The 27635-nt window shown below is 31.8% G+C and overlaps 1 protein-coding gene across 15 annotated transcripts in view; it reads right to left on the reverse strand.

Moving 5' to 3' along the window:
• DENND1B (DENN domain containing 1B) overlaps positions 1-27635 on the reverse strand; it is a 269554-nt gene that overhangs the window by 96339 nt on the left and 145580 nt on the right. For 11 of the 15 annotated variants that reach the window (XM_054248143.2, XM_078356766.1, XM_054248142.2 and 8 more), the window contains 3 exons: positions 17945-18045; positions 12215-12260; positions 6673-6774 (listed from right to left, as the gene is read on the reverse strand). In XM_054248143.2, the coding sequence (XP_054104118.2) occupies positions 6673-6774; positions 12215-12260; positions 17945-18045 (249 nt within the window). The remainder of the gene's footprint in view (positions 1-6672; positions 6775-12214; positions 12261-17944; positions 18046-27635) is intronic. The other 4 variants (XM_078356772.1, XM_078356770.1, XM_078356773.1 and 1 more) reach the window with 1 other exon arrangement.

The following is a 27635-nucleotide window of genomic DNA, read 5'->3' on the forward strand; positions in this document are numbered from 1 at the left end:
GGGACTTGGTGTGTCCATAGGGCTGCGTTCAGACAAATGGGATGTGAGTTGAGGAACATGACACTTACAGGCTGTTCCTAAAAGGGATATGAATACCCCTCTCTGAATTCTCCTCTTTATTCTGGGGCATGGTAGACAAAAAGCACAGGATAGCTACCTTAAACCTGGTGTTGGATGCTATGTTATTGATGATGGCAGAGTTGCCCCCCATCTCTGGAAAATTTACCTCTTGTTACATAATAGAGAAATACATTTCTATTTTGATCTAAGAATGGGCATTTAGGTCCCTCTGTTACAGCAGCTTAGCTTGTACCCTAATTAATATACCACCTAAAATAAAAACAAACAGTATGAAGGAAATATGAGAGATATGAGATAAGAATATAGACCAAGCTCCTAATTGCTTCCATAGTTTCTCATACTGGTGCGCCTAAAATCCCATCCTCCATGCAACTGGCACAGCATCAGGTTCCTGCCGGGTCATAAGAAAAATTAAACCTCAGGCTTGCAGCCTTTACTATTAAGCTGGAAAAGAACACTTGAGCCTCCAATAATTTATGCACTATCACATAAGATAATTCCTTGCTGCACCACAGAGGCACATGTGGTTTTTTTCCTGCATCACTGAGCTAGAAAAGGCCCAGCCTTTACCTATCTCACCCTTAATCTAAATTAGGGTCCCACTGTAATTCTCTCCAACTGCACCTTGTTCCTTTATAACATTTGTCTCCATTTGTAATACTAGATGAATATTAACACACCATAAACTCTATGAAATTAGGGTATATGTTTGATTGTTCACCACTGTATACCCAGTTCTTAGCATAATGTGTATACATAGTAGATACCTGACAGATACCTGCTGAATGAATGAATAAATCTACAAATCTAACAACCTGCTTTGGGCACAATTCTACATTCATTCCTCTAGTTGACTCAATCAAAGTATCTATGATAGTGCTCAGAAACATAATTCATTTAAAAGGTCACCAGGTCATTATGATATCAGCAAGGTTTGGGTACCGCTATTGTGACAGTGCTCACAATATTACACACACACAAGTTGCCTGAATGTGGAAAAATCAAGAATTTAAAGGACTAGAAATAAATTGGAAATAATTTTAAAAGCCCAAATCAAGGTTTACCTTTTTTAGGAAAAAATATCTGCAATAACAAGAGAAAGAAGCATGCTATTAAGACAATACATGGTGGGTGGGAGGAAGACATTAAAAGAAAGGCTAGGTAATTTAGTTGGAAATGAAAAGCCACAAGAAAGCCAAGGAACTTCACTGAGCACTTAAAATCACTAAAAGTAACAAACAATAAATCAACTTTAGAATGGCAAAAGTACAGAGACATAAAGGGGGAGATTACCAAAGCCCAGATCATTGCTATAAGAAAGCCAGATTCTCTTATTCAATTGAAAGAAATGAACAGCAATCTTTTAAATGTTTAGAAGCACAGTTAAGGTTTTTGGGTTTTGCTTTTGTTTTCTTTGTTTTAGCATTTAAGGTTTATATTTTTAAAATATATACCAAGAAAACAGTTGGGAGAACAGCAAAATCTATAATAGTTTACCTAAAAATAAAAAACTACTTTGTAAATGATTACATCTCTGAAAATAACTATTTAAAAGAATAGCTAAGTTTCCCCAGACATTCAGCTGAGTATGCAGAAGCACAACGATTGCCATCATAACATGGTCTCTTTTTCCAAATACAGGAAATAAAAGGTTATACTCATAGTTTAAAAAGTGTGTTTTATATATGCTTCCAGATTTCTCATTTTCATTATTATTAAAGTCAAATGGAAATATCCTCATAAAATGTTCTAGGAGGTAACTGTAAACAGAGAATTTAAAAGTAAGCTTCTATTACAAAAGATAAAAGAGTGCAATTCTATTTCCTTTCAGCAATCACTTATTGAATGCCTATTTACAAAGCACTGTACCAAGGCTGTGAGGTGGCAGCAAGGTACAACTAGATGCCTGAATTCTAACAACTGCGGATTGAGGGAAGAAAAAGTATGACTATACTTTTCCAAAGGCAAACTAAAAGCAATATTTATCTCCTGAAGTAATAAATGCTCTCCACATTACTCTAGAAGCTGAATGAATCTTTCTAACCTGACCACCCTAGAAATATGTTAGGGACTTCATTTACCATTAAACACAATAAGGATTATAGCAGAACTGTGGCAAACCTGGAACTAATATAATATTCTCTGGGGCCTTTTTTTTCTTTATAACATATATTATGACGATTTAACATGTTAAACCTTCATGTTTGATTACAGAAAATATTCAATAAATTAAACATATCCATTGACAATCTGTGTGGTTTTAAAAGTTTAATTTGCTTATATAATTTAATATTTTTCTGAAAAGTTTATTTTAAAATTCTCTGAAAAAACTAATTCTTTCCAACTTACCCCCAAATTAATAAATTCACTTGAATGTAGATATTCAAAAATCTTGTTTGATATCAGAATTTTAAAGGTTTTTCTAGTTCTTGTATGCTCTTAATGATTTTTGGTGACTCAGAGCAATTTGTGTCTTTCCTTTTTTTTTTCACAATAAAACCATTTAATGCCCTCCTTCTTATGATTCCTGAAAGCTTCACCACAATATACATATTTTAGATAGCATCATTATAAGGTCTTTTTAATGTTTTTGTTATTAAATATGCTTCATACCAAATATAGCTATAATATAACATACAGTGGTCTACAGTGACTTGTATAATAACTCTTAAGTGTACCATATTTTCTCTATACCCTCATATTAGAAAACAGAAAATTATTTCCAATAGTATTACATTCAAGATGAAAATGAAGTTTTAAAAACAGTGCTGAAAATCCTAATTTGAATCAAATGGATCAAACTGGTACTTCTTTAACAAGATTAAATGGCAAATAAGCTTCTATATTTTAAATGAGTTATTCATTACATTGTATATCACATTTATATGAAAGGGACAATGATCAACTCTTTGTCCCTTTCATATAAATGTGATATAAATATCCTTTGGGACATAGGCCTGAAGGTCATCCTCTATGAACGAAATCTCTAGATATAACATTAATAGTATACTTTCTGTGCCTTGATTTTCTTATCTAAAATAGGAATACCATATTGATCTATCGACATTATTACTATTCTTAGAATCTAATGAGTTTAAATTATTAGAGACAGTTAAGCAACACAGGTCAAAAACTTGCCTGTTGTAATGAATATTCTAATACATGTAACTTTTTCAGATGTCAATTCTAATGTGCTTTCATCAATGAGAATTTATAATTGTTTAATTTAATATTCATATGAGAAGAGAATTCCTAAATCTTATATTTTTAATTATTAGCTTAATTTCCTAGTAAGAGGTTAATCCTATTTATATTTGAAATAGTAACAACCTCCAAATTGATTTTTTAAATGTTAATGATGATGATACAAATTAAAAGGAGCAGGAATATCTCAGAAATAATTTTAAATTATTATGTAATTAAAACTAAATTATATACGTATTTGGAATAGGAGGTTTTAATACTATTGCATTTTCACAGATTAAAATCAACTCATTTGAGATTTCAAACATTATATTTAATTCAACTGGTTCTTTTTCTCACTCACCCTTAGAAACATACCACAATAACACTAACTGTGGCTGATGCCGTAGCTGAGTCCTAACATTTACTTTTTTTATTTCAAAACATTCAACTACACTACAGATGTTTGAAGGTGTCTATTTGGCATGGCCACTAAAAAAAAAGTCAAAATATATTCATAGACAAAATCTACAAGAGTATATTTTATTGCATCTACTGCCTTTAAAAGTTATTCCATGTAATAATCAATATTGTTAAAATCATTCCCAATAAAATATTTGTTTTTTTCTTTTAATGATCCAAATCTATAGTGAAATGATGAAATCGAAAAACAAGTGTTCTTGTCAGAAGACAGGAAAAGAGGTTTTCCCCCCTCCCTTAACAAAAACAAAGGAATCCTGAAAGCTTTGCCCTGATTTATTTTTCCAATTTTAAATACCTTAAGAGTAGCGGAACTGCTACTGGCATGGTAGTATTTCTAACAGTCAATAAATCTAAAATATTATGTGTGAATATTGGAATGAAGCCATTAAGAAGATTACAGCATGCAACACAGCAGAGGGTCCACGGGAAAAAAGAACTAGTAATTCAGGACAACTGTGACCACTGACCTTTGAACAGCCAAGACCACTGGTCAATCTGACACAATAATAGAGTACACATGCATAGAAAGTCAGCTAGCCTGTAAGCATAATTTAAATGCTTTAGTGAATGATTTTAAAAGGCCCCCCCATCTAAATCTCAGTTAACCTATTAAATAATCAAACAATACTAATAGTAACATTTTTCAGGTTTCAAGTATATTTTATCAATTTAAATTACACAAAAAAATTTTAGTAAGATCATTTGTGATTTTAACACATCTCATTTAAAACATTTACAACTGTCCTGTCTAGTGGAGGCAGGGTAGCTTCTAAAAAATATGATGCTCCATCCTATTTTCTCCAAAATTGTAAGAGATAATTTTATAAAATTGATGAAATAGCTAAATTCATTAGAAATGGGTTCTAAAAATCGCCTAAAATAGTTTTAAAAATTATTATAACTCTAAACATCTCATACTTTCAGTAAATGGTCCGAGCTCCACCTCAGAGCTGTTTTTATTTGTCCATTCTTTAAATTCCTCTGTAAGTCCGTGTCCTTTAATTTCAAACATATATTTCATCAGTCTACACCACCTTTCAGTGTAACTTTTTGTCTGTATTTTTAAATATTTCATTTACATTTATATTGTTGTTTGTGAGTAAATAACAAGATGGTCCCTTCTGTCATTCGATATATTTATACCTTTACATGTGTGAATATTATTTAACTTCTCCATATATTTAAATAAATGTTTTAATCATCAAACTAATTCTACTAGGAAAGTAGTACTTTTCAATTTAAAAAAGAATCACCCATCAAAAAATAAAATTTCAGAGATTATTTTTCTCAATAATCATCTATGATTGAAGCTGCTGATAAAAATTTTAATATCATGCACAGAAAAGCTGAATTTCTTTCTCTTTTTGTTCTTCTTTCTCTTTTTAACAATCTTTCTCCTTAGAGCATTAACAGTAGGAAGTACATGCACATAAGGAAAGCATTCTTAAAAGCTGGGATTCTATTTTCATAATTATTTCTCTATTCAGTGAATAATACTTTGATATTTAAATGAAATTTGTGATTTTGTTTTTGCAAAAATTTTACAGTGAGGTAATCTAGTTACAATGAGCTGAAAAGATGTAATTGTTCACTGGCCTAGGTTTAGATTTGTACATTCATAGCATAAGTTTTACTACAGTAAGATAAAGAAGTTCAATTTTAATGTGCCTCAAGTTCAGCAAGTATTTTAGGTTATTATGGGCATAAATAATCTGATTTTGATTTTAAAATCATATTTTTCCTATCATTAGACAGAAGGACAATTGAGGCTGGTATTATTGTATTTTTGAGTTTAGGATTTTTATATTCACTTTCTCAAACTCCTTAATAATGGATTTCAAAGTAGTTCAACATTACAGAAAAATATACTCTGAAGGTATTTTTATTCCCAATTTTTAATATCCATATAAACGATAAACTTTTTTTAAAAAGGAAGTTATTTTAACTTAGAACTATGTTATAAAAATATTTTTAAGTAGCCATTAAAATAAATACAGAGACAATACTAGTTTGCATTTTGGCCCTGTACTAAGGAATATGAAGGCCAAAAATAATGCACTTTTGGAGACTATTTAACGTGACATACAGAGTATGTCCCATTATAAGCTGCAGACACACGCACACACACACAACCCTCCGCAAGATCAAAGACCAGGAGAGAACTGGCACTTAATTTATCAGCCTTTACAGACAAAAGACAGTTTTCATCATTTCAAAAGGATCAGATGTCTTTTATGACAAACTGGGTTTGCAGTTTAATTTACAAATAGAATTCTAAGTAAGCAGTCTTTGCTCTGCCAAAGCAAATGACAAACAGTGTAGGTTTTCATTCTTGTGGCCCTCAGCAGGATAGAAAAGATTAAAATAAAACTGAAATAATTTAGAGAAAACAAATAAATGTTTCAGAAAGTTGAGGAAGATCAAAGCCAGAATTTTCTGACCCCAACTGTACAAGCATTTCTTATTATATTGACCAGTAACATCAGATCATTAATTAAAAGGAAAAGCGCTGGCAGGTGGCAGGGAAGCAAAAGCCGATAATTGGCCCCCTTCTTCTTCTTGCCTTCAAAAACTCTCTCATTCTTTTGCAAGACATGCCACTAGGCAGACAGAAATGCCTACTTTGTAATATAATGATTAAGATGAGATGAAGAGACTTATGTTTAAAGAAACTCTGCCTAATGAATGCATCTAGCTTTTTAATTATGATCTTACTTTTACAATAAGGAATATGATATTCCATTCAAAATCTCAACTGCTAAAAGGTGAAAATATTAAACATAGGATCTACATTTATTCCTCTCACACCTCACGCAAATACCCAACCTTTTTATTTCAGATGTTAAAAGGGAAAAAAATAACTTAGTAATTCAGAGGTCCAGGAGAAAACGTTTATGTTCACCACCAAATATCCTACATACTTACCACATCACTTGGTAGGTTGTTCAAGTCACTAAATGGTGATTCTAATGTGTTTGTATCAACATTTAACATAACCACATCTTCCAATGATTTATTTTTCACTCTCTGTTAAAAAACACACACACACACAATTATGAGTAAAAATCTTAGTACATTTACTTTACAAAATTATGATGAGCTTAGAAACAGAAAATATTATCTTAATGCATTAGGCTTGGGAAAAAAAATCCTATATTATAAAAGGATACAAACAACTTTGCCTTCTGAGAAAGTATGACTACGACCCATTCAAATAGATTTAGTAAAAATGCTTAAAATTGAATACTTGTTAATCTTATATTAAACATAAATACAACGAAATTATTATAAAATAGGCATGATTATATCAAACTGCAAACAAACTATATTCTTTAAAATGTATCCGTTTAATTTCAGTCCCATGATACAGGAATTTGTGGCCAGCTTTATACCTATTCTTAGCATAAAGCGTATTACAGGGATAATATAAACCAATAACTATGACTACAGCATTAAACTATAATTTCAATTTTTATCTATATGACATATCAATAGGTATATGTTGATGAGGAGGCCTGAAAGCTTAATAAGAGAAAAAAAACAAGATAGTAATATGGAATTTATTGTTAGTAATATTTCTCACATGAATTTCAATAGAAGGTATCAAATTTAATAGCCTATCAGACTATCTTGACTTGTCAGATTTGTTTGAAAGTTTAATCAAAATAATCAAATTATCTCAACATGTCTACAAATAATAGTAAGTAAGAATTTTATCACATTTTTCATCTTTAAGAAAAAATACTTATGGTTCATTTTTCCTACTTAAACTAATAGGCATACCTAAAAAATTCATATAATTTTACTAGTCTTATTTAAATTGTAACAAATAGCATTATTACTTAGTGATAAGGGCTCATTAATGAAATACATTCATGAACTCTCAATTCCATGACTGTATAAGTCAACTAGCAATAGGTTAATAATTAATTTTAGTGTAGTATTTTTTAAGTGATGGTCTACGATAAGACATTTTTGAAAATTATCACTTCAAAACTGATTATTATCATATATTTCAAATTGGCCAAATGGATTATTTTAAGTTGGTCATAATTAAAATTTATCTGATCCATTTACAATTTCAAATCTCTGCACATTAGAATGTTAAAGGCAATGGTAGTCTAAGGTAGAGAATTTCCACGTTAAGAAAGGCACCATGTCTACAGTGAGGACACATGATTCTAAAAATCTGTCTTGTTTATTATTAAGTAAGACTTAAAAGATAGCCAATTCTAAGATATTAGCAGAGAACCACTTATAGTAATACTATTGATACTACTGTAGAAATATTTACAAATACACTCATTTCCTTTTCTTTCCACATGTATACATATATATAAAAAGCTTTACATATATAAATGTGTAGCTACCTATAAAATAAAACTACAATAACCTACTTTATAAGCAAAAACATATATTAATCACATTTGTATGAACAAAAGTGATCATTTTGATTTTCATCTTCAACTTTAAGTTGTCATTTTATGAAAGAAACTGTAAAGATAGTCCAATAAAGCTGATATATTTGTTAAGGGGTAAAATGAATTAGTCTATAAATAATTTAAGATAAAGCTATGTGCCCCAAAATGTTTTGTGAGGACATTATCACTAAACTCAGAACAAGGAAACTGGTACTACTATGGCACGTACACTTTTTCTAAAATTGCTCTTAGTTTTAAAAACCTGGTAATTGCTGAATATTACATTTTATTCAAGGGACCACTCAAAAAACAGAAAAATATTTTCATTTCAAATTAATAAACTGAGAGCCCCCAAAGTGAAAACAATTATATTAATACATTAGCAAAAAAGGGAAAAAATAGAGTTAACAATTTGTTTTAATTTGAATTAGTATCAATATTTTATCTATTTTTTTCTCTCCCAATCAGACTTCAGCTATTTTTTTCTAAATAGGCATGGAAGTCATATATATAAAATGGTACCTCTTTCTCTGTTTCACTGTTATACATCTCATAAAGTTATGAGATACAAAATTAAGAAAAGACAAAAAGAATGTCTTTTTTCTTCAAAAATAAGAAAATAATATTAGACACAGACTGAATGCTTAAGAACAACCATAAGATGGTGAAGTTAGTTGTTTCTCACATCCTCTGTATTTAACTGTATTTAACTATGGCAATACAGTGTGGCTACAAATGTACTTAGGCACACTAATACAAAGAAATGACATAGCGGCAGCAATCACATGATCTTCTAAAACTGGATCAACACTTTATTTAGAATCCATTGTATATTAAAACAAATAAGATAACCCTCACATTTGTAGGCTCCACTAATTTATTCCTAATGACCTGCAGGCCTTAGTCTGCTTTGAGTCCATCCCCAAAGTCTAGTTTTTAGGGAGAACAAAATATCTTTTGCCTTTATTTTAAAAGGAAATTTGTATTTTAAAAAGATTCTGGCCATCCTTTACCTATAATTCCATTAAAACAATTGAAAGAAAGATGTCAAGAGATATTAATTTCATGTGTTAGAACAACTATGTTGAGAAGTCATTATATAAGGTTGGTGCAAAATTAATTGTGGTTTTTGCCATTGGGGGAAAAAATAGCAAAAACTGCAATTAATTTTGCACCAATCTAATAAAATAATAAAATGTGTTACAACTGTCTTGACCATGAGAGTGGGATTAAGAAAATATTTTAATTATTCCTTAAGAAAAAACTTGTTGTAACTGCCAAGCAGACTGCAGAAATTTACTCAGTTCAGTCTTACATATTAAATATGTAAATAGCTGTATCAATATTTTAGTTATAAGATCATTTTGGTAAAACTAAAAGCAGAGAAAACAGAAATTTAGTGAAAAAATCTGCCTAATTGTGACAGAACAGGAATGAAATTTGCAGGATTTACATCATCTTGTAATAGATTAACAAGAAAGTTGCTGAATGGTATCCAATTGTTTTGAAAGAATTCCTGAAGTCCCCAGTATAGCTCCTTATTCACTGTTTTTTTTGTTTTGTTTTGTTTTTTTCCAGACAGAGTCTCGCTCTGTCACTCAGACTGTAGTGCAGTGGTAAGATCTCAGCTGACTACAACCTCCGCCTCCTGGGTTCAAGCAATTCTCCTGCCTCAGCCTCCTAGATAGCTGATATTACAGGCATGTGCCACCATGCCCATCTAATTTTTACATTTTTAGTATAGACGAGATTTCACCATATTGGTCAGGCTGCTTTCAAACTCCTGACCTTGTGGTTCGCCCACCTGGGCCTCCCAAGTGCTGAGATTACAGGCATGAGCCACTACGCCCGGCCTCTCTCATTCACTATTAAACCTATTAAAATAAGGCTATTAAGACACTTAGATAAGTCCAGAGTATAAAAAATACAGAGATATCAACCAGTCTAATCATGGCTTCAAATATTCTCATTTAACAAAAGAAGCCAATTTAAAGTTAGAATGGATTATTCTCTAAGACAACACTTTTCAAGGGGCAAATAATTCTTAAATTTGCTACTTAAAAACAGTTGTTTTTTTCTATCAGTGTTCAAGAATACCTGTTAAATTTAATTGAATGTTTAAAATATAAACCCTTGGCCGGGCGCGGTGGCTCAAGCCTGTAATCCCAGCACTTTGAGAGGCCGAGGCGGGTGGATCACGAGGTCAAGAGATCGAGACCGTCCTGGTCAACACGGTGAAACCCCGTCTCTACTAAAAATACAAAAAACTAGCTGGGCATGGTGGTGTGTGCCTGTAATCCCAGCTACTCAGGAGGCTGAGGCAGGAGAATTGCCTGAACCCAGGAGGCAGAGGTTGCGGTAAGCTGAGATCGCGCCATTGCACTCCAGCCTGGGTAACAAGAGTGAAACTCCGTCTCAAAAAAAAAAAAAAAAAAAAAAAATATATATATATATATATATATTTATATATATATATATATTTATATATATATATATAAACCCTTTTATACAGTATTTTGGAAAAGCTGAATCATTTGCTTTAAAAGTTGATGTAGAATTAGTATGCAAAAAAAAAACTATAACATCAACAGGTGACCAACAACTTTAAATGTTTTTCATCTTTATAAATAAATAATTATAAAAATTATGTATACTATTAGATTCATTAAGAAGAGACAAGTATACACTAATAAAAAAATCAAATTTGATGACACTTTTTAGAAAAGAATCCAACCAAGGTTAGACTTTAAATAAAGTCAAATTACTGATAAATAAAATGCCAGGCATATATTCCACAATCTGAAAAACAAATTAAGTATCCATTCATGTTTTCTTTTATATAATTTATCCTTTCACTGGAAGTACCTTGGCATGTAAGAATAAGTTTTCTAAAAATGAATAAAAAATAAGGAGTCATAAAGTTATCCAACTCAGACTTCAATATTTATTACAAACAAACTTACTAAAGATATTTATTTAAATATTTTTTTGTTATTGGTGAAACAAAATACAAAATGTTGCCCTGGCATTTTGTGATGAGAAAAAAAGGGCAAAGCTAGAGGACAGGTCAGATTCCATAACCTGGGCCTCCTAAAGGGGCATTATTCTCTCACAATGATTCTCAGGAGTTTTAAAATAAATCAACACACTCATCTTTGATCAAAGTAAGGACTGATGGAGTGTATACAGTGATGGCAACTAAGAGGAAAACCAAAGCTAATTCATTCAGGTTATTCAGTAGAAACTGGGTTAAAGTACAATCTGTACAACCAGCAGAAAAAAAGATAAACTTATCTGAATAAAATTGAAATCATCAGCATAATTATACCATTCAATTGACTCAAGTCTTTGTTTTAATTCAAGCGTTTTGCTTATTTTGTTAGATGCTAATCCTATAAGAAGACCTTCCTGGGAATCTCACTGATTTCAAGTTCAAGGTGTTTATAGTTCAAGGTCTTTCAGTATAGGAATAAGTTAAGTGACAAAAATCATTTTAAAATGATGTAGTAATGATGGAAAAAAAGTTACTAAATTTTATATCACCCAACAGAACTGAAAATTAAAACCTATGGCTATATTCTAAATTTCATGATTAGTATATTAAAGCCACATTTAAAAATATATATATTGATAAGTAGGAACATAAGGAAGTCTGCAAAATAAAAAATTGTACTTCATGACTCAAGTATATAAATTTTGATTTTCAAAATATAGGTCTGAAAAAGAGATATAAATGATCACAAGTTGCCATTTTTAAAAAAGGCAATTGATCAAGGACTGAAGTTTTAGTATTTAAAACTTACCATATGGCTTCTACCAAATAGAAACTACTTTTATAGAATTTATGCTATTGATAATGGCTATTTAGTATATTAATTTAAATGAAATTATTTCACATTGTCTTTTTTAAAATGATATGCATACTGTAAATATGAAACTAGTCACTTGTTTGTCCTATTCCATTGATATTCCTTCAAAACAAAACTGTTTTAACTATTATTTTATGAATTAATTTTATCACTAGCTCATGTCTGAAAGATACTCACCTCTATGAGGCTGGAGTGTATTCCAATCAGGTATGGCATTGGGGCACTAAATTAAAAATATATATATGCATAGATTCATATAGTTCATTAAAACTGAAACAACAGTATAAGTAATTCAAAATGATTAAAAATTAAATGTATTAAATGCTCAGTTCCAGCATAACACATTATAGATATTCAAAATTATTCAATATAAAAAGCTCAAATTTAATCTTAGAGTCCATTAATATATTTAAAATTAAGGTTGCTTTTTATAAAAATCATAAAATCATTTATAATTTAATCAAGAGTTGTAATGCCTAAAAGGTTTGTTCGTTTTTTTTTTAAACTTAAAAAGAATATCAAGGTCTAGGCCATAGTCTGAATTGAATCTTTTCCATATACCTCATAGCAAATATATCCTAAATAATCATCAAATTTATTTACACTCCTTTAGCACATCTTTTTCTCTATTCAATTAAATTCTTCTTTCTATGATATTGTTAACATATATCTTCATTGATTCATACCTCCTATGTCACCAAATATTTGGGTCAGTCTGCAAATATTTATTAAGACTTGCTGTTTGTCAGGCGCTGTTCCAGAACTGGATGTACAAAAGTAAACAATTTCCTCACCTACTGTGCTATCTTTCCCCTCATGTACATTGTCTTTTACTTACTGAATTTTATAAATTCAGATTTATCCAACTTTCACTTTCATTAATAATTTTAATAAAATTAAAAATACTCAAGAGAATAATCTTGAATTAATTAATTCAACACATGATATTTGGAGCCAAGCAGGTGCCAGGCCTTAGGGTAGAAACTTGGGAACAATAATAGACTATATAAACAGAATATATTCCCTATGGATTTTATACTCTTGCAAAAAATACTAATATTTTTAATTGTGTATAAAAATCAAATTTTAATACATAAAATAAGAATTGCTGTTATTTCAGAAACACCTCATGAAATACGAGAAGAAAATTAATTCAACTTGACATTTCAAACCTAAAATATTATCTAACAGAAAAACATGAGAATTGACAGATATCTATGAAGGCAATAGCAGATATGTGAATAAATATTTTAAAATAAAACATTTTTGGCAATTCTTTTATAGACATCTTTGTGCTCTATTATCACACACCTTTTCTGTTAATGCAGACAGATAATCCTGTTTCTCAAAGGATTTGCATAATTTTCTAGACATCATTGTCATTATTAGAACAGAGTTGCCCAAATTTCTATGTTCACTTTGCTACTGAGAACCAGCAATAGATTACATAGGCACCCTGACAGACCCAGAGATTTCAAAGTAACCTTAAAAAGTTCCAGATTTCTTTAAAGATAGCTAACCACTAATCTATATATTCAGAATTTACAAACTTAAGTGTTAAAGTTCTTATTTTACTCCTCGTTAGCCTGTACATTCTAGTTCATTACTTATTATTGTACTAGATCCTAATTCCCAGTTGTCTTTGCCCTTTGTAGCTTTGTCCCTTCCTATTTTTTTATTTTTTAATTTGAATGCAGAGACCATATGGAATTGATCTGATATTCTGGATATTTCACTTGGCTGAAAGTTGAGAACTATTTATAGGCCTTGATATCCTTAAGACCTAACAGATTTTCTACCTTCAAAAGGAAACAGAAGGAACGAATGTGTACTGTTCCACTACTTCCCTAGTTCAGGTTCTTACCCCTGGAATTCCTTCTGGGACTCCAGAAAAGAAGACATAAAATGCATATCACTAACAAATCACCACAACCAGGTTTTGATAACTTTAACAAAATCAAGTTAGGCAACTTCCATGATCTTAACTATGTCAAGCCCTGCCCATATCCAAAATAGCATAAAATTATTGAAGTCACCATATAAACTTCCAATTCACCTCACGTTAGGTTATCCTACTCACAAGATTTAGACTACAGAAAAGCCCATACTCTCTGAAATTTCAAAGCACATTTTAGTAAAAGAGTTTTAAAATAGTTAAGCCTTCTAAAAACAATAATTACTAAGTCCATTTTACAAATGTTGGTGGGATAAATGGGTAGGTCAGAGTTTCATAAAATCAGAAGCAGTCTGCTAAATAATCTACCAAAATACTAGCAAATACATCTAGGAAAACATTTTTAAACTTTATGAAAGATATTACTTCTCTATAGAAGTATAAAAAACACATTTATAAAAACTGTTAAGCTGGCATAAAAATATCAATTAAAAAGTTTGTATGAGAAATTTAATCATATTGTAACTTGAAACTTTTAAAATGGGATCACTGGTTATCTCCACATGTTCTCTTCTTACCAATTTCTCACAAAATCTGAAACATACAGATGTTAGAATTGCAAACATTATTAATCTAGGGACTAATTTCCTAAAATAAACTTTGCAGAATATAGAGTGAATAGTTGTTTCTTTCTCACAAAAACTGGATTGTGTACATCCTACTATGAAATCAACAAAATCTCATGAAAAGTAACTTTGCAAACCTAGTTTAAATTTCCTAATTAGATCACTTCTCAGTCTTTTGGCTAAGATCAAGTGTAAATTTCCTGATTAGATTAGAACATCAACAATTCAAGAATTCAAGAAGAAATACTTAGCAACATAGATGTTTTGTCGTCTATGTGCAAAACTGTCCTATATCCTTTCTGTCAATGAAGTTATTTTGCAAAGATGGAATACAGATGCCTCCATTATGATTGCTGCTTCTTTTTAGCAGCAATTCATCTGAACTTAAGAATAGCTTTTTTTTTCCTTTTCAGGTTTTCTTACAAAGAGACCATTTATGACATAGACTATAACAGTGGCCTATTGGGGGTAGTCTAAAGAATATAATTTACCATTTGTTTTTTTAAAAACCTATCTCTTAGAAGCTAAATCTGCTCCTTTCATAAAAAAGTCATACAGCCTAAATAGTGACTCAACCCTTCCCTGAACAAATAGTAGATAATTATAATTTCACTAGTCCTAGAGTCACACTACCTGCTATGTGTTTATGGCCTCAGATAGGTTAATAGTGCCCTGCAACATCAGAGACTTGCCACATCAAAGTCCTCTTACACTGGCTGATTGGGGGAAAATGTAGATGGTGTCATTTCCTCTCTGGGGCCTTCCCTATCCTACAAGGGAGTGTAGGCTACTATGTGTTGCCAACCATGGTCTTTTGTATGCCTATGCTGTAATACTCACAGTATTGCAGTATTACACTGTGCTGTGTGTGTGTGCATGTGTGCACATGTAAGTATCTGTGTATTTCTTGCTCTCTGTGAATCCTGCAAGGGCAGAAACTAAGTCTTATTCATTACACCGCATACTCACAGCTTGTCAAATATTAATAGATGGTCATTAAATGTTTAAAGAACAAATGAATGGATGAATGAATCAACAAAGTAGCAACGTTTTATTGGTGGACCAAGATGCCATATTCATCCATGGTCACAAGATGGCATTATGGCTCTCCACAGTCCAATCCACAGCAGAGCTACCAGTTGCAAAAACAGAAATACTTCATGGAGGTAGGATTACCTCAGGATTCAGAAAGTTCCAATCATGCCAAAGATCTAGCAAGTATCTTTTCTTATCAAATCTTCATGATACTATTTTTGAACTGGAATATAAAAATTATTTAATCAAATACTATGAGATTGAAGGGATGATCTTGTAATTTTTTCACTTTTACACGTAGATCAGTATGATTTTAACCTCAAGGATAGAAATGGAAGAAAACCATTTACCCTAGGAAACAGCTTAGTTTACCAAGTTTTCCAACAATAGAAGAGAGCCAGAGTTTTAGATGGCTATTCTTTAAAAATAATTATACTACTCAGTTCCTATGATGGAAGCTGAGCCTACCTTTGTGACCCTAAGATTTAGGAAGTTTCAGATAACTTCTTGTTTGAATAACACTGATTTACTCTTTGAACGAGGGAGGTTTTTGGCATGGAAGCTGTTAGAACTCAACCCAAAGGCTATTTCAGACATTAGAAACTAGAAAGAAAATTCCAGGGACTGAAATAAGAAACAAGCTTCCTTCATTGAATTTCATGGGAGGGGTAGAAACTATCAGAAAAGCTCTCGAAAAAATTAGTACAGAACTGCCTGTGTCACAGAATAGTTCCTAAATAACATTTTTTAAAGTCTTAAATGTATAATTCATTATAGATCCTTGAGCTTAATTAAAGGCTTTTTACCTCTTAAGAAGTTAACAGAAAAATTAAGATGGTATTAATATCTATAAAATGTAATTCTAAAGATACATTATGTAAAATCATACATATTTCCAAATATTGCTGTAAAATATATTTTTAAATAAAGTTTAATTATTGAACAGTATATACAAAGATCTACTGCATATGTCAACACAAATAAATGGGATACCCTCCCTTTAAGGAATGTTAAAATCTTATAGGTATGTTGGTCAAAGAAAAACTCTAAAATGAATGACAGAGGGCCTCTTTACAGATTTAGCTTTATTCTTAGACTTGTGTGTGTGACACTTAACAATATAAAGTATATTCCTATAGTTTCCTGACAAACTGTTTCTCCTTTCTAGTTCTCAAACAGCATAACAGCAGTGGTAGGTCACTGGGCACCTGCTTCACAGCATTATCTATACTAATAATACTACCATGCTGTGGAAACACACCAATATACTAATACAATCAATATGTGGCCAAGTACATGTGTTCTCACTACAATCACTTGTTCTGAAGAGGGTTAGTCATAAAAAGTTAAAAGAAACCCTCTATGTATAAACTGAAATCATTTTTAATCCTTAATATTTTCTGCCTTTTATGAAATAAGAAAGTTAAATGAACGCACTGCTTCTAAAAGGGCTGTGTTTTAGTAACATTAGCTATTATATAAGCAAACACATGATGGTCAAAATTGTTTCCTTCTATGTGTGTGCACAATTATTTAGAGGAAAAGTTCCACCACATTTCTTAAGAATTAGGCTATTCGTGCAGAAGATGATTATGCAATGAAGATAACATATTTTCCCCCTAGTCTTGAGGAAGGCCCAGAAGCTGCCATTTAGGAGTCTAATCCTTGTTTAGCCTCTAAGTATGCAGACTCTTCCAGGCGAAGAGAACAAGGAGGTTCTAGAGGCCTGGTTATTGGGTGGGTCTTGGGAATTGTGTCTAATGCTAGGAAGCTTTTCAGAATTGCTCCAAATAGTTTTCAACACTGCTTTTCGTGGTAGCTCAAGGGTAAGACTTTGACTTAAATCAAAAGAAGAATTCTTCTATTAGAGACAACCCCTTTGTCAGTTCTTGGTATTTGGTGTGCCATTATGAGAAAAAGAGGGGTAAAGAAGTGTGTTATGAACTAAAGGTAATAAGAATATTCCCTGACAGAGGCAATATGGTTTCTGGCAGACTTGCCAGACAAATTCTGACACCAGGATATTGGGTTCTCTAACTGGTAGCATAACTTCTGTAGAGTTTTCCTAAACACAGCTTAAAACTGTTCTTTTTTTCTATTTTGTATTGAATTATCTAAATGACTGCAGATGAAATTCACAAAACCTAAAGAACTTTATGTTTGCTAAGTATAAATCTGTGGTACCTTTCTACAGAATTATTTCATCCTTCATAAAAGCCCTCTTTAATATTTACTAATATATAAGTTTCCATGATTTCTTTAAATATACCCCCAAATTTACCTAATTAACAAAGAAACAGATTTCTAATCATGAAACCTAAGTTTAAAGGAGTCTGGCAAAAGCCAGCTTACCAGCAGTAGTCCAGCAGGTGTGGAGGAAGCACTGGGATGTATATGTGTTGCCAATACATTGGGTATAGGAGAGCAGCTGATCCATGGATACAGGCAGTTAACTAAAATTTGTAAAAGGATAATAAAAATAAGTAGCTGCTGACCCTCCAAACAAAAAGGAATGCTCAATGTATTAGTGATGAATGGTAATCACAGAACAATTTACATAATGACATAAATCACATTGTCTTTACCAATTCTACATGTTAAAAGTCTTATGTCTCAGAGGCTCCTCTGAAACATATATGAACAGCAAAAGTAGCTTCTTAGAAATCATGTAGATAGTTATAATCATCTGAAAATACAGAGCTTGGAATTGAAAACTTAGCACATAAGTAAAACTGAAAAATTAGGTGAATATCTTAGAAAGATTGTAGGAAATTACAATTTGTACAGCATAGTTTGTGCATCACTCAGATTAATATAACATGATTAAATATGGAAAGGAAGAGAGGCTGAAAGCTCCTAAGGGATATCATTAGGGCAAATTGCCAAAGAATGAAACATGAGCCAGTCAGGAGAGTCTGGAAGCTGCAATAATATCAGGGGACTTGAATGTTCGACAGTTGGAGCTTCAGTAATGTGTGAACTGCGGGTTATGGTATCAAGAGACTCTGTTCACTGACACATAGAATGTCACTATTGACCAGCGAACTGCCCAAGCTTGACAGCTGTACTACAGGAAGCCAAGTATATCATAATTTCATATTTAAACTGTTCATTCCAGATTAACATTTTGTTTCCTAGCTTTATATCACAACAGCTGTAATTACATTGTTGCTATTTTAAAGGTAATTGCCATTTTAATTGTTTTGTTTGGTAAGCAGTTAATTAAACATTTTTTAGTGCTTAAGAAAAAGATATCACTTTTTCTCCCTTCTCCTGACCCTCATCAGAATTCTTTTAATGTGACTTTCTTTCCATTTTTGATTATATTTCTGTAGATGTAATGCCATTTTTATGCATAAAGCAACAATTAAATCATTATTCTTAGTCATTTTAAAGTTTTGCTATAGTCTGTATTTCAAGATTACCAATTAAATAATTTTATTCAACATGAAGATCAGAATTTTTTTAAAAATCTGAAAATGAACCAGACTTTCTATAACCATTATCTCTATTATTATACAAAGAAACTAAAATAAACTACATGATAATCACAATTAATTTGAAAAAATGAATGTATACAAAGCAATCCAAATCCTATTAATAGCCACATTTGTCTATGTTTAAGTGCAAAACAGTTATATTATATAAAAAGTCAGTTAAAATAATTCAATTTGAACAAAAACCAAAGATTTTTATTCAAAGTATATTCATCTTTGCCTTATGTATCATATTTCTCCAGTCAGGTTTTTAATCAGATTTATAAGGCAAACAATGTATTTTGACTTCACTTAGGATGTTATCATTAAAGGATTTTACTGACTTACAAGCTTTAATAGGTTATCATCATATTCCTTCAATAAATATTCCTTTTTAAATTCTTTAATTAGAGCCTACAAAATGCCACTAGGAGGCATTCAAATACTTCTATTTAACAATTATAGATCATGGATTTACTTAATGTTACAAACAGCAGCTAGGGGGAAATGAAAATGGGGTTGATCTAACTCATTGTGTCAAATTCTCCAAGAGCTCTCAGGTACTCCTTAGTTGTAAATTAGGCCTCTTTAAAGCTGTATTAACTCTTTGCACCACCTCCTCTTTTTTTTTAATCTGATGGGGTAAAAGAGCTTATGTGGCTTTGAAAAGCAGCTAATTACTCAATTTCTCAATCTGCACACAGATGACTTTTTAAACAGCTCATTTAAAGCTTTAAAAACAACAAAAAAAGACAAAGTGTTTTATTTTGTTGTTACTGAGCAAGTAAAAACTGTAGCAAGAGAAAACAATATGTTCTTAAAGTGAGGTGTTATGTTTAATAACTCAATTTATTTCACTAGGCATTTTTTTTTACTGAGCAATTTATTTCACTGGGCATACCCAAAGTCCAAAGCACTGTACTAAATGCTATGTAAATACTTCCCCTACCTCCTTGCTGGGGATCCTTAAATGAAGTTTTATGAGTTATTCACTAACAAAATTCAACATTATCTGATGAATTTGACTAATTTCCTAGAGAATGGTTTCTGTAATTACATGCACAGTCACAACATTTCTGCAATGGCCAGCATCTGGCAGAGGGCTGTGCCTGCTAATAAAGATCTACCAGGAGAGAAAGAAGCTCTATAGGACTTGGCAACTTTCTGGATGTGGGAGATAGGTGACAAGGAGAGGAAAAAATATAAAAAACTCCTCCCCACCTACCGTTCTGGAACTAAGCAACCAGAATGAATTATTAAAGGTAATACAGCAAACGTGTCACGTTTAAGTGGAATTATAAGGAATCTGCTTTGGCAAGTATTTATTCTGTTAACCATGAGACACCCAAATGGATATTTCCAAAGAAGACAGAAGCATCCCAAAGATGACCCCCTATATGCACCTAGTAGCATGCAAGAGTTGTGTAACTTTAAAAAAAATGAGAAAATACTATTATGGCATATTCTTTTAGAAAAGATAGCAAAGTTGCAAGTAAATGGAATAAAAGAAATTTACTAGAAAATTTAACACATTCATATGTTAATTGGATAAAATCATAACAAGTATGTTATAGACTAAAAATCTGGGCTGTGCCACCAACAAGCCATGTGACCTCTGGCATACCAGCTAATATAACCAGGTCTCAGTTTTCCAATCTTTAAAATAAGAACTCTGTGCCAGATAATCTGCAAGCATTTTTCTCTCATAAATCAAATATTCTTTATTCTTAAATCAGATCAACTCTATCTTTTTTATATTCTCATGTACTGAGATTTCTTCTATTCTGGTGGCTAAAGGGATATTATGACTGGACTATAATTCAGACCTACTTTCAAAATATATCTAAAGGTAATCTCTAAGTGCTTTAAAGCCCAAGATAATTATGCATCTGAAATATTATAATAATTTATTTTCTTAATTCAACAAAAATTTGGAGGGCTTGCTATATGGAATCAAAATTCCTATGAGGCAACAGGGACACAGCACTAAACAGAACAAAGTCCCTGTTTCTACGAAGCTTACATGTTAGCGGAAAAGCAAACAATAAATAAGTAAAATCAACATGTCAGTTAGAGATTAGATCTATAAAGAAACCCGAAGAGGGGAATGATGGGGGTGGGGGTCTATTTTAGATAAAAGGATTACAGAAGAACTCTAATGTGGTGACATATGAACTGAAACCTAACTGAAGGGCGAAAACAAACTCGTGGATTTGGGAAGAAGAGCGTTCCAGGTAAATCAAACAAGGCATTCAAAAGTCCCAAGTGGGAACATGCTGGGCATCTTCACAGAGCAGTGAGGAGGACAGTGAGATTAGATTGGAGGAAGTGGGAGAACAGCAGGAGATGAGCTCAGACAGAGAAAGAGTCAATGACGGAGAGCCTTCTAGGACATGACAAAGACTCTGAATGTTATTCTGAATGAGATTTTTACACACCACTGAAGACAGTGCTATCATAATATATTATTTAACTGGAACATTTTGAGAATATACAAATTAAAAAAAAATAAACTAGATATTTTAGAAGTTTGGTTTGCAATATAAAGTACAACAAAGAAATGAGAGCAATCTAATAAGCCACGTAAGAAGAATTTTATTAATTTAAAGTGATTTATGATATATGAAATCTTTAAGCTTAAAGAAAAATGAAATATCATATAGTCTTTCTCTGGGCTATTACCCAAGATCACATATCTGGTTAGAGACAGGTTGCTTCTTTAAAACCACAGTTCTCTTCACAAAAGTAGAGAAAGGGGTAAGGGAAAGAATTTCCATGTTTCAGTTCAAACATAACTCTGGAATTATACCCTGAAACTGAGTAATACACTGTTAAAAAAATTTCAGAGAAAAATGAATTTACCAAGTAAAAGTTTACGGGAAAAAAAATTCTTATCTTTATGTGGCATATGAATATTTAAAATGCACATATATTTTCAGCATACCCAATATATTAAACTAATGTAGTTCCAAAGAGCTGATTAATACAAAATAAACACTGATTTATTATGGACTCCAATTACAATATAAGCATATATGGGAATCATGAGAAAGGACAAGAACTAATGCCCTTTGAAACCAGACAGACGAAATTAACAGTAAGGTCAGCAATAGTTAACTTAGTCACAAAAAAATGGCACTTGAAACTTCTGGTCCCAAGTCACCAGGTCTAAATATAGACACTGCCACTGAAAATAAGGGCAACAATGAATGTTTATATAACGCTTACCATGTGCCAGGAACTGTTATGAGTACTTCAAGTACTCAATATCTAATCCTCACAGCAACCGCATGAAGTACTGTTATCATTATTTCTATTTAACAGATCAAGACACTAAGACAAAGTTCAACCCAATTGCCTATGATCATAAGCCTGTAAATAGCAAAGCCAGGATACAAATGGAGGCAGGCTGGATCCAAAGTATAGTAATCACTATTTCATACTGCCTTCAATTTAAAAGATTTTAAATTTCCATCATTATAGGCTTTGAATAACATCTACTGACTGAAAATACTGTGTTTTATACTAATTGTATAATAGAGAATGCATCTTTGGACCAAACAGTCAAACAAGAACCATTGACCTTTGTAAGAGAAGTCTATGATAGACAGAGATCTGATTTACAAAACTTTCCTCAGGCAACACAGACTGTCTCAGCAGGAAACTAATAGAACAGACACTTTCAGAAAATGTTAAAAGGATAAGATCATTGATAAAATTTCTCCAAGTTATCAGCTCAACTTGTATCTGTGAGTACACCTAAGTTTGAAACCGAACCAAGGTTGTCTTGCTTTGTGATACAAAATCTGATTTCCTCTTTCTTCTTAAACTATATTTACCAGAAGATATCATTCTATTAATAAAACTAGAATTGTTTTAAGCAAATAAATAGGCATGTATTTTGAGAGGGGAGAAAGAGACATTTATCAGATGCCCATGGACACAGCAGAAAAACAGTCCATCTAGTATAATCACTACTATAAAAAATAGCACTATTAAAACCAGCACACCTTACAGGTGAAGGTATCATATAGACACATTGCTTCTCACACTATTCTAACCTCTGTAACGCCTATTTAGATTGTGCCTATTCTTTAGTAAAAATCCTACCCTTCAACTAGAATTATATGAGTTACTACTAGGGTTATATGAGCTACTGAAGGGCAGATTTATATTCCCTGAGAAAATACTTATTGATAAAATCCAAGAAACATATATTAGAGACTTCATCTGTTTTTAACTGAATCAATACTTAATTTAGAAATTTAAGCACTTTTAATAACTGTAAGTATAAAGAGTAAATTGCTGCAGATGGGAATGCAATAAATTCCTCATAAAACTTTTTAAAAATGGTGAAAACCATAAAGAAAACATCTGCTTAAATACATTTAATTTATATTCACATTTTAAAGTTTAGACCAAAAAAGGTAGCAGCAGGGAATTTGAAAACATCATCTCAACTACAAAATAGTATCATTTGAGAAAAACTCTAATATTCAGGTTGAGAGTCATTTAAAAAATGTTTGGAGAATAGCAACTTCACATAATGCAAAAATAATATTTTGTACATTTTTTAAAATCGATTTTTTAGAATAGTTTTAGGTTCATAGCAAAACTGAGCCACGAGTACAAAAATGTCCCATATTTTCCCTTCCCTGACACACGCATAGTTTCCTCCATCATCAACATACCTCACCACATTGATACACTGCTACAGCTGATGAACCCATATTGACATATCATTGTCACCTGAGTCCCTAATTTACATTAGAGTTCACCTTTGGTGTTGTACATTTAGGATATGAATAAATTTACAGTGACACGTATCCATCATTATAGTATCATAAAAATGCTCTGTTAAATATTTAGGTATAAATCTAACAAAATGTTAATATAATCTATATAAAGAAAACTAAAAATTCCGATGAAAGAAATCAAAGAACTAAATAAATGGAGAGATCTCCATGTTCATGAATAGGAAGACTCAATACTGTCAAGATGTCAGTCCTTCCAACTTGATCTGTAGATTATAGTCCCAATCAAAATCCCAGCAAGTTATTTTGTGGAAAACAAGAAGCTGATTCTAAAGTTTATATGGAGAAGCAAAAGACCCAGAAAAATCAACACAATTCTGAAAGAACAAAGTTGGAGGACTGACACTATCTGACTTCAAAACTTACTATAATAAGACAGTGTAGCATTTATAAAAGATATACGATTAGATCAATGGTACGGAATAAAGCGCCCACAAATAGACCCCCATAAATATAATCAACTGATCTTTGACAAAGAAGCAAAGATAATACAATGAATAAAAGACAGTCTTTTCAATAAATGGTGCTGGAACTGGACATCCACATGCCAAAAAAAATGAATCTAGATACAGAACTTACGCTCTTCATGAAAATTTACTCAAAATGAATCACAGACCTAAATGTAAAATGCAAAACTATAAAAATCCCAGAGGATAATACAGTATAAAATCTACATAACCTAGGGCTTGGCAATGACTTTTAGAGACAACACCAAAGTCATAAACCACGAAAAACTTAATTGATAAGCTGGATTTTATTAAATTTAAAATTTCTGTTCTGTGAAAAACGCTGTCAAGAAAATTAAAAAAGAAGCCACAGACTAAGAGGAAATATTTGCAGAAGGCAGATCTGATAAGAGACTGTTATCCAAACTATACAAAACTCATAAAATTCAATAATAAGAAAATAACCCAATTAAGAAATGGGTCAAAGACTAACAGATGCCTCACAAACACAAAGATATACAAATGAAAAATAAGCATATGAAAAGATGCTCCACATCACATGTCATCGGGGAAAGGCAAATTAAAACAACAAGGAGATACCACTACACACCTATCAGAATGGCCAAAATCCAGGAAATGCTGATGAGGATGTGGAACAGAAATTCTCATTCATTTATGGTGGGAATGCAAAATGGTACAGCCACTGTGGAAGACAGTTTGGTGGTTTCCAATAAGCCTAAACTTTTTTATACTTTATTTTCTTCCTTTATTCTCTTAGAATGATATCTTAGACTCTTTGGGATACTATAACAAAATACCTTAGAGTAGGTAACTTATTAATAATAGGAATTTATTTCTCACCATTCTGGAAGCTAAGAAATCCAAGATCGGGGTACCAGCATATTCAGTGTCTGATGAAGGCTTGCTCTCTTCTCCATACATGGCACCTTGTTACTAAATCCTCATATGACAGAAGGGACTGAACAGCTCCCTTGTACCTCTTTTATAAGGTCACTAGTCACATTCATGAGGGCTCATGATTTCATTACTTCCTAAAGGCCCTATCTCTTAATACTATCATATTAGGGTTTAAATTCCAAAAATATAAATTTAGGGAGACACATTCAGACCATAATAGATGGTAAATTCTGATATTTCACTGCTAAAAGTTTATTCTAAACTATTTCCATCATACCCAAGTCCTTTGGAAAATTCTAATCATCTCACATTTAATCACTGGTTTATTAGCTCTTCCTAACTAAATGACTCTATATTTTTCTTGCTTGCTTGTTTCCTTCAGGTATTCATTCTTTCTCTCACTTTATAATTGAGAAAACTGAGGCAAAGTTAAGCCAATTGACCAAGATTACTAAGCTAGTAAGTGGGGCACCAAACATGTACCAGACAATATTATTAGTGGTGAGAATACAGTAATGAACAAAACAGACAAAAATCTGGGCTCTCACGGAACTTACATTCTAGTTCCCCTCTATGTACCACCATTACTGCTGTGTACTCACCTCTTCACAAACCTTTGGATTTCTGTACTATCCCATTAAACATAAATGCCAATACCCTCAAATACATCTCTTCAGCTACATGACATTTCTCTATCACTAAATTTATTGCTTTCTAATTCTCAAAGTCAATTCAATAGGAGTTTTTCTTTTCCTAGAGAAGACCCTTCTACTTTTCCACCAAGTTTAAAGAGTATAACACTACAATACTCCTCAAATCTGTCTATATTTTCTCTTTATAAATATCAAAACTCTACATTCTAGAAGACTGAGAGTTAGGATATTCATATGGTTTATACAAAAATTACATAATTTGGCAATTGTTAAAAAATTAAATTATACAATATAAGAATCATTGTATTTAACAACTAGAAAGGATCCTAGAGCTCATTCTTGTTCAATTGTTCAATTTCTTCATTTCTTGGACAAGCAATTTCAAGGTGAAAGAAATTAAATGGCTTATATGAAGATGGCTGATCTACTATTGAGTACTTAGGACTAAAACACAAATCTCTAATTTTAGAAGGTATTATTAATATAAATACATTACTACCATATTTTCAGACAATATTTCAAATAAATAGTAAATAAAATCTGATTGAAGCTACTCTTTATTAGTCACACTGGAAACCATAATTTAAAATATCTCTCACCCAGAACAAAATAAAACTGATCACAAACCACCAACAACTGAAAAAGAGACAATCATCATGGCAGAAAAACAACAAAGTAAATTTTAAACCTTTAGACTTAACAAATATAATCTATAATTAAATAAGAATAATTATACATATACATGATGCATTTTAATGTTAACATTACTACATATACCTTTATCTTATGTATGTTTAACATGTGTATATTTAGCATGCATATCATATATGTTAATATATGTATGTATACATGTGTATCTGCATACACATACCTATCAAGTGAAAATTTGCTGTTAGTAAATGATATCAAGAACAGTTCCCTTATAAAGCAGATACTAAATAAACACTTGGTAAGGACTTGTCCTGTTTGCGTCATTCTACACTCTCCCCTTTTTTTTTTACCTGCTCTCAAACTGATACCACAGGCAACAGACTTTTCCTTGCAAATGTTTATAAAAACCCAACCTCACCTCGCTCTTAAGGTCACTGTCCTAGTTCAGGAGTTAATCACCTCTTGCTTTTATTACTGCAACAGTCTTTTAACTGGTCTCTTGTCAGTTGAATTTTCCCTACTCCATTTCTTCTTTTATAAGGCCACCAGTGTTATCTTCTCCAAAACAAAACTTGTCATGTCATGAACCTCATTTGCTTCCCCACAATCTGTTGCATGAGGCCAAATCTCTTAAATTAGCAAATGTGATTCTTCACAATCTGGCCACTGTTTGTTTATATCCCCAACTGTAGTCTGATTTCTCTCGCTTCCACTATCTCTATACACACACACAAATAGTAACATATTAAACATATATTTCCTAGATATGAAATAAATTCCTTTTCAAAATGAGGTATCATATTGAAGTCAACTCTGTAGTCTACCACTTTACCTCCTAATATTTCCCATGTCAGAAATTTTATCATATTGACTGTCCCTGACTCACTGACTGACATTGCTATAGAATCACATCCTTGACTCACTGACACTGCTCTAGAATCACAAATCAGTAACTTTGAAATTCCCAGGACTTAGTACCTGGTAAATAATATCATTTAGCAATGCACAAATAAATCAATACTAATATACCTTATCTTTGGAAACTCTACCCATGACAAATATTTCTTTCAAAATAAAGGCATTTG

The sequence above is a fragment of the Callithrix jacchus genome, chromosome 19, assembly GCF_049354715.1.
Source record: "Callithrix jacchus isolate 240 chromosome 19, calJac240_pri, whole genome shotgun sequence".
Lineage (NCBI taxonomy): Eukaryota > Metazoa > Chordata > Mammalia > Primates > Cebidae > Callithrix > Callithrix jacchus.